Here is an 8,792-nt window from a genome sequence, read left to right as displayed (position 1 = left end):
AGGAACGCCGCCACTTTGGGGTTACAAGTACCATTACATTGCAGAACAGTGAACAGGCCAGATAACAGCACACGTCTGAACCAAAGAATGGCTTCACAAAGAAAAAAGAAAAGTTTTTTCATTCATAAAAACGAAAAACCTGCAGGTCTTTTATCTGTTGTACTCTGCATCCGTTTTTTTTAGATGGATTTACTTCACATTTGTCTTTGTTCAAAAGAAAGAAACTCCACTGTCCAATTCATCGGCCGAGGAGGCTTTTCATGGGGAAATTAATTAGCTGGGTCAGATTGACCCGTGTCAAAGGGAGTAGGGATTTACCCAGCAGTTCAAAAAAGAAACGGGGTCAGTGCTCCACGACTTCAAAAAAGAACATGGATGCAAAATTAGAAAGGGAAAACAGTGTTCGTGCAGAGGTTGTGTGCTTCTGACGAGCTTGAAACTCAGCACCTGAATAGCTGAAGTAGAAAGCCGGTATGCTGTTGATGAAGATGTTGTTCTCGGATTTAGGGGTTTGTGTGGGCGCTTTTATCCCGAGTTGGCTGAAAAAACCTGCTCTCCTCATTTTAGTAAGGACTAAGCTGGATAATTTAAACTTTCTGGGAAGGGAGGAACTTTAATGACACTTGTACAGCAACACAAGTGGAGAGAAATATGTAACTATTATTCTATATTTGGAAATGCATGATGCAATGAATGAAAAAAACTCATTTATTAAAAGGAGATTTCAGTTCACACACATGCACACACTCAGTCTTTTACCAAAAGCACTCTGAAAGCTCTTTTGTAGACCCAGAGAATGTTCCCCTTGTTCCCAACTTATTTATTCCACTTCCATGTCATTTTGTGTAGGACGGACTGGTGGCAATATTGAGAGGAAGCACTACACTGTGTGTGTCATTCTGACAAACATGTCCATTATCTGCTTCTGAATCAAAAGGGCCTGGAGATTTTAACTGTTTCCCAGATGCTTGTTGTTGCGCAATCATGTGGTTCACCCCATAGTTACAGACGGATCTCGACATGTTTATTTCTCTCCAACAGCTACAGCGCAGTTTCCCTCTGACGCCTCATCTGTTGGCAAGCGGTCAGATATGTGCTGTATGTGCTTGTGAATTGCAGAGCTCAGATCACTCTGCAGAGGAGGACCAGCACGCAAACATGAAAGAGAGGAGTGGAGTTTTTCTGCTGCTGGTGGGGATGTGTGTGCTGCTGCTCATGAGCACAGCAGGTTTCGTGTTCCTGATGGTTCGACAGAGGGAGCTGACGGAGGAGCTGGGCAGGTTGGGCGCCGAGATGCAGGTGCTGTCACAGAGCTTCAGGCTGCAGGCTGGGGTCCTGCCTGTGGACCCTGCACAGGCTGGAGAGCTGAAGAAGCTCCACCGCAGCAGGAGACACCAGGAGGGAAAAGCAACACAGAGCCAAGAGGAGAAGGATATGCTGATGCTGATGACTTACTCCATGGTTCCTGTAAGATGATTATACTTTGGTGTCAGATTAAGTCTGATATTTTTCTTGCATCACAGCTGCTTCATTTGCAAAATCAAACAAATGCAAACATTTAGGACAAGAAACATACATTGGGGGCAACACATTCAAAACCCTTCAGTGTACATTTGATCTGGGATTAAGCCCCATATTTGATTTTAGGATTGACTGGTGCACAAATAAGTGCTTCAGTCTCATATAAGTAAATCATGCAACCCTGTATCACCCTGCTCAGGACATGGTTGGGGTCAGAGACAATGTTTTGGCAGCCCTCATGTGTAATTACTGTAGGCTGATTCCTAGAGGTCTAAAGGGGTTTGACTTTGTTTGAGCAGATTGTAAAGTGGAGGACAAACACTTGTACCATGTAATATTACAATACTGTAGAACACTCACAATCACAGAAGTAAAAAACAAAGAAGAATTTGTCCTCTCGCCCCAAAAGACCAGATAAATTCTTTGTTGTGTCCTTTTGCAGACAGATTTAATGTGGTCTTTCCAGTAATAGCAGACATCTAAATGACACCTAAATGTTTTATGTGCGCTCTTTCGAAAAAACTGTGAATACCGCTGACTGTTTACTGTACTGTACAAACAGGGGAGCAATCAACATCTCTTCGCTGTCATTTTTCATAGAGACATTTCCTCTCTATTCCCTTTTGGGATAAGAAGCATGTGTGTGTAATGCAAGGAATCCAACGGACTGTTTTCCACAGACTGCACTGGATAAATACTTTGAGCAGCGGAGCGTAACTGCTCCTCCCTCAACTGTGCTGACATCCAGTGGGAACTGGCATCTCTCCAGAGGGCGCTACTGTACTCATGACAGCACATTTATCAATGAAACACAAGTGTCTTACCAAAATAAAAGTAGTTGTATTAGTTTACTAGTTTTATTACCATATTGGTCTGAAAAATGAATAATCAGCAACAATAATTAGGGCTGCAACTAACATTTATTTTAACTTTAAATTAATTTTCTGATTATTTTCTGAATTAATTAATTATTGTTTATATTATGAAAGAGAAAGAAAATGGTGGAAAATGCTCAACACGCATTCCCAGAGCTCAAGGTGACATCTTTAAATTTCTTGTTTTGTCCAGTGAGCCGTCCAAACCTAGAAAATATTCACTACCGTCAATTCACTACTGTAGAGGACCAAGAAAAGCAGCAAACATTCACATTTACGAATTCAAAAGTGAATTTTTGACTAAAATAATGGCATTAAACGATTAATTGATTATCACAGTTGATGCCAGTTAATATTTTGTCAGCAATCAATTAATCGACTTATCTTTTCAGATCCAATAATGGGAATAATGTGAAACTAAATTAGTTGTAATCTTCTCTCACATCCTGAGAGCAAGTGACACAGCTGAGGTTGATAAGATGGTTCACAAGAAAAGCAAAGTTTTGTTTTCTACTTAAATCCAAGTGATGTCAAAGATAAAAAATGTGCAACGCTAAGATTCCAGATGTAGTTCAAATCAACACTGACTTCACGCACTGTTTGTTTCTGCTTTCTGTATTTCAGGTCAAAGCCTTCATGGATCTGTGTAACAGCTCCAGAGGAGTTTGTTTAACAGGTGCACCTCATAAATATTCTCCTTTCCAGGACTGTGGTTTTTATGGTTTTATGGTTTTTGGTGTTTCTACTGTATTTGATGTGTGTAAAAAATATTTGTTTATTTTTCCCTTCAGGCCCACCTGGACCACCAGGTAAGAACAGTCACTTCAAATAATTGCATAACTTAAAGGGACAGTTCACCCCAAAATTAAAATCACATTTTTCCTCTTACCTGTAGTGCTGTTTATCAGTCTAGATTGTTTTGGTGTGAGTTGCATAGTGTTGGAGATATCGGCCGTAGATGTGTCTGCCTTCTCTCAAATATAATGGAACTATATAATAATATTTTTAGATGTATTTTTTGGCGCTTTGAGCACCAGAAGCTGAGTGCCATCTAGTTCAATTATATTCAAGAGAAAGCAGACATCTCTACGGCCAATACCTCCAACACTCGGCAACTCACACCAAAACAATCTAGATCTAAACACAGCACTACAGGTAAGAGGAGAAATGTGTCATTTTGATTTAGGGGTGAATTGCCTCGTTTATACTACACTCAATATGTTACAGTCTCAGTCCTATTCCCTGTTAGGTTTGCCTGGTAGAGCTGGTTCACCAGGACCACAGGGTGTACCCGGGCCGCAGGGGAAACGAGGAAGAAAAGGTGAGAGATCTGTTGTGCCAGAGAAATCAATAACCCTCTCTGAGGTGTGCACCAGAGCAGACAAATAACCTCTGGAAGTCAGTCACAAGTTTCAAACAGTCTTCCATTGTTCAGCTGTGGTTACACAACATGAAACCCCCACTCACTGTCCACAAGTGACTCTGACTATATACATAGCTGCCACATTAGGAATGAATGGAGGATTAGATTCAGTTTGAAATGTTTACTGGACTGATTACACCTGAATCGTGCTGGTTTCAGACTCTTCACAGAATCACAGTGAAAATGTCATGTTTAAAAAAAAGCCTAAGATCTTACGTTGGCAGGTTTAAAGTCCCACAATTAACACAAGATCGTTCTGTTTTTAGTTTCTGTGGTTTAAACTAATGACCTGTCAATGACTAGGACCCCCTGGTGAAAAAGGAGAGCCAGGACCGAAAGGAGACCCTGGGCCTCTACTGCTGAAAGGCGAGACCTACAATGACATTCTCATTGAGGGTGAGAGATAGACATGCACGACACATTTGAACCTGATATGAATAATGTGATTAACAGAGACGAGGTCAGTCAGACTGAAGTCAATGTTTACTTAAGATTACATCTGAAAAGGCCTCACCTAATTTTATTCTATTGAGTTTCTTGTATATTTTAAGAGCAAGCTTGAGTCTTGACATGTAGCTCCACTACTGGTGAGGGTTTCAAAAATAGCATGATAGCCACTATGTTTTGTTCAACACTTTATATCGTTTTAGGACGTAATAAACAAACTGAACCCCAAATATTGTGAACTAATCGCCTATTATTTTTGGCAAAATCTTGGTTTAATGATTGTCATAAAGAACCTTTGTTGTTGACCAGCAGTATTGTTTATCAGTTCAGTTTTACATGTCTCACTTGCGTTTACTGTGTGTGTATATTTGAAGGTATTCCTGGTCCGAGGGGTCCACCAGGTCCACCAGGCCCACCAGGTCCTTGTAATCAAAAGAGAAAAGAGACCATGAGAGAACACATCGATCAAACCAACATGCTGATGGGTGAGAACGTGTCCACAAAATCAATAATCAATTAACCTGCATGTTTCATTTTCACAGCCAAAAAGCTTTTCACAGAAATGACACCAAGGCCTGATCAAAACATAGAAATCTTTGAAGTGATTCCCTGAAATCAAATCTTTAAACTTGTAAATTTGTAAGTACAAAATGTAAGTTTGATCCTTGCAGAATAGTGTCTGTGATCATCTTTAATTCACGTCACATAGTAAGTGATCCAGTCGTCAAGGTGGTGTGACAAAGTATCAAACATCCATGGAAACCTCTCTAATCCAATTGTTTTCTCTATTTTAATAGTTGATTATTATTTTTGGAAAAGTTTACAATGTTAACCTTCCATTTGCTCTTATTCTACATGTTTAGATTCATCTCCTTCTCTGAGCGGCGAGGCTGCCAATCAAACTGACACAGAAAACAGCAGCTCGACTATTATCAAAACTGGTAGGATGAAAGTCAGAAGTTACATATAATGTAAAACAATTATGTGAGTTAATGATTTATATAACAGGCTGTTTGTGACTTAGGGCTTCAAGGTTATATGAACCTTATTAATAAATAATATATGACATCTTTATTTCCACAGAAACACCAACATTACATCCACCCAATGACAGCAGAGACGTACTGAACGTCCCAGCCTCTACAAAACCCCTAGACACAAGTACAGACCCTGGTAAGCACCTGTGACAAGACAACTTCACTGTCAGACCTAATGACATATTTAACTTTTTAAATTTTTATTTTCCAGAGTCAGCATCAGCTCATCCAGCGTACAGCAACGACATCTTGAATGATACCAAGACAGAAAGTGTCACAGAGGCACCAAGTACATTATTCACAGGTATTAACTGTGGCTTTTATATCATAAGTAAGTCAGTCTAATTGAAGGTGCTGCCCAATAACTCCACTCTTGTTTCACTCTCAAACTGCATTTCCTCCAGACGTGATTCAAAACAGTGATGCCTTCAACGGCAGCGGAAACACAAGTGATACAACCATTAAAAGTGGTAAGAAACTGGTGCATGTACCATGATAACTTTAGTCATGGCCAGATCCATCTAAATTACAGTAATGCACAGTGAGACTACTTCAAATGTGTGGTCTAGTCTATATACTGTGTTTGGTATCAGTATTTACCATTCATGTGTATGTCAAGTTCAGTCAAGACATAAATATAAAATCTAGTTAACAACTATTTTGAGCGGCAGGAAAACTTCATTGGCGAATTTTGATTTATTCCACTGTTGTTTTAGGACAATCTTGTATGATAAGCATGTTTATTAGTAGGAGAACTTTTAAAATGTATGGTTATCCAGCTTCTTTTTTTATTTACTACAGAGTTAACATCACCTCTTCCAGCCATCAGAGATGTCACACAGATTGAGACCAATGCAGAGAATGTTACAGAGGCATCAATTAACTTATTTTCAGGTAGGAGTTCTAGGACTCATTTATGAAATGTCTGGACACACAGATTCGATCATAACTTTATACTGGACTTGTTTATTTAATCTCCACAGTGTCACCAACAACACATCCAGCTCATGAAGCCAGAGATGTCCTTACTGTTACTGACTCTGAGAAACTTGGAGACACAGAAAAGGAATCTGGTAAGCAACTGTTTGAGAGGCTGACAGATTTATACGAAAGTTCTCTTTACTTATTGTTTTTTCTTGTTTTGTTTTTGTTTTACCCAAATTAAATTTCCGTACCATTTTTAATCCCATAGTCTTTCTTAATACTAGGAAGGAGTGTAAAAATGACTCATAAAGTGGGTAAATACACACACAAAAAAATTTATTATTATGACTTAAAATTCAACAAAAAAATGTGCAAAGGGTAAGGTTTGGGCATAGTTACATATGATTTGATAGAAAATCAAAAATGCATCTTTATTATGTTTGTATATAATATTGATATTTTGAAAATGGTCATGTTAGATTATCACAATATTTTAAATCTGAGCGTTTTTCTGTCCGTGGTCTTGGGCTAGCCATGTGTCATCACGCAGACCACAAGTTTCTTGCATCATGATCCATTCCTCAAACATGACCACTGATTTTTTTTTCTTCATTTACTGTATTTCGTTTATCCATGTTAGAAGAGTTTCATATTAAAAGTTGTGGAAGAAATATTCAAGTTCTCTACTTGAGTAAAAAAAAAAAACATTGCAAAAATTCAAGTAAATCCCACACTGAAAATCATTCTTTAGTTAAAGTATGTAAGTATTATCTGAAAAATGAACTTAAAGTATAAGGTATCAGCATAAAAGTAAAAGTGCTTTCTGTGACTGTGATGTTAAACTCAATACTTTTTATTTCCTAGAGTCGGTAACATTTCATAGCGACCACAGCCACAACACCCTCAGTGACCTCAACACAGAGAACGTTACAGACGGACCAATTCAGTTATTAACAGGTAGGAAATACTGCAGCTCTACTTTCTCTGGACCAAAATCAACGATTCCTTTAGTAACAGTGAAACCATTATTGATATATCCATGAAAAGTGGTAGGGGACTGTCTAGTAGTTTCACTGTTTGGTATCAGCATTGACCACAAACAGAATAAACCTCCAACAACATTCACACACTGGCTGCTGTATAGTCAGATATTAGACCACAATTATAGTTTGGTACAGTTTAAGCCAATACTGAAAGTCTTAAAGTACTTGTGGACCACTTACCATATATCTCTTGAAAATGTGAATTTTTAATAAATGAGAAAATGTGTCTTTTTTAACATTATTATTGTCTTTAGACTCTTCACCTTCACCACAGGACAACAACAATGAGCTAAATTTGTCTAGCAATGAGAGATGGATGAAAACTGGTGAGTTAACTGAATTTAAAGGGAAAATTTTGTGTTTTTCAACAGTTTTCCTCATGTTTTTGTGTCTAAGTGACTCATGGGAACAACATTTTTTTTTTTAATTGGTCCAGTATTAAGCCAGCAGCCACAAATCAAGCTGTAATGTAATCCTTGGGAGCATGTTTGCACCTAAATTTACATCAACTAAAAGTGCTTGTTTTTGCCACTGACAGGATCAGATTGTCTTTTTAAGTATCTGACAAGGTTATGGAAATGGAAATGTTTTTCTTAACCTTTTGCTTGCATGCCTGTGTTTAACCAAGTCTCCCTCAAGGAGAAGTCTTGCTCTGATGTCTTGCGGGTTTAATTGCTGCAGGAAGAAATTAACAAACAGACTGGATAGAGCGAAAAGTAAAGGAAAACATTTTATTTCTCAGTGGGGTCCTTTACATAATGTTGTCAGACACTTATGATAAAAATCCCAGTCAGTGACAAAAACAAGCACTTTTAGTGGATGTAAACTGCAGGTGTGAGCATGCCCCTGTGATTGCATTGCAGCCGTTTTTTGTGGCTGCTGGCTGCAACCATGTCACTCAATACTGGACCTGTTTCAAAAGTTGTTTTTCCCATTAGTCACTTAGACACAGAAACATGGGAAAAGGGTCCAGGTTGGAAAATAGCAAAGTAAATAAGCTTCAAATTACAGTAATACACAACAAGACATTATATGAGTTCATGATTTTTGTGATATTCCGTTTGTGAATTAAGCTTTCAAGCCTTAATGATATTTAAAGGGCCAGTGTGTAATATTTGGCATGGTTTATTGTCAAATGTGAATCTGAATCTGAATATTCTACCCATTAATATGTTTATATAAGTGTATAATCGCTATAAAAAAAAATTTGTTTGGTTTTCGTAGCCTTATAATTATGCTTTTATATATATAGAGAGCAAGGGCCTTGCTTTAGAGAGGTCGCCATCTTGCGCCGACATGTATGTACGGCAGACCTAGCGGACAATCCAGTCAGCCAGAGAACGCGTTTCGCGTGTATAAATAAACCAACGAAGACAGCGGAAGGAAGGAAGAAGGAGGAGGAAACAGCAGAGTGTTAGTAGTTCGTCGATAGAGAGTAGTGAAAAGTTTTTTTAGTTATAAAGTTTGCGAATGGACCACACTTACCACGCAACAGGAGAGAATGAACCCGAACCGTCATCTG

The 8,792-nt window shown here is 38.5% G+C and overlaps 1 protein-coding gene across 1 annotated transcript in view; it reads left to right on the top strand.

The window, feature by feature from the left end:
• Positions 1 to 1,048: 1,048 nt before the first annotated feature.
• LOC126408117 (uncharacterized) overlaps positions 1,049 to 8,792 on the top strand; it is a 12,323-nt gene continuing 4,579 nt past the window's right edge. Inside the window, exons 1-14 of the mRNA XM_050073493.1 lie at positions 1,049 to 1,467; positions 3,021 to 3,072; positions 3,188 to 3,205; positions 3,646 to 3,717; positions 4,123 to 4,215; positions 4,641 to 4,751; positions 5,130 to 5,207; positions 5,350 to 5,439; positions 5,515 to 5,607; positions 5,693 to 5,773; positions 6,105 to 6,197; positions 6,287 to 6,376; positions 7,092 to 7,184; positions 7,525 to 7,596. Coding sequence (XP_049929450.1) covers positions 1,159 to 1,467; positions 3,021 to 3,072; positions 3,188 to 3,205; positions 3,646 to 3,717; positions 4,123 to 4,215; positions 4,641 to 4,751; positions 5,130 to 5,207; positions 5,350 to 5,439; positions 5,515 to 5,607; positions 5,693 to 5,773; positions 6,105 to 6,197; positions 6,287 to 6,376; positions 7,092 to 7,184; positions 7,525 to 7,596 — 1,345 coding nt within the window. The 5' untranslated portion in view covers positions 1,049 to 1,158. The remainder of the gene's footprint in view (positions 1,468 to 3,020; positions 3,073 to 3,187; positions 3,206 to 3,645; positions 3,718 to 4,122; positions 4,216 to 4,640; positions 4,752 to 5,129; positions 5,208 to 5,349; positions 5,440 to 5,514; positions 5,608 to 5,692; positions 5,774 to 6,104; positions 6,198 to 6,286; positions 6,377 to 7,091; positions 7,185 to 7,524; positions 7,597 to 8,792) is intronic.

Source organism: Epinephelus moara, chromosome 20 (assembly GCF_006386435.1).
Source record: "Epinephelus moara isolate mb chromosome 20, YSFRI_EMoa_1.0, whole genome shotgun sequence".
Classification (NCBI taxonomy): Eukaryota; Metazoa; Chordata; class Actinopteri; order Perciformes; family Serranidae; genus Epinephelus; species Epinephelus moara.
The sequence above is the reverse complement of the archived record's forward strand: the minus strand, read 5'-3'. Positions and strand labels throughout refer to the sequence as shown.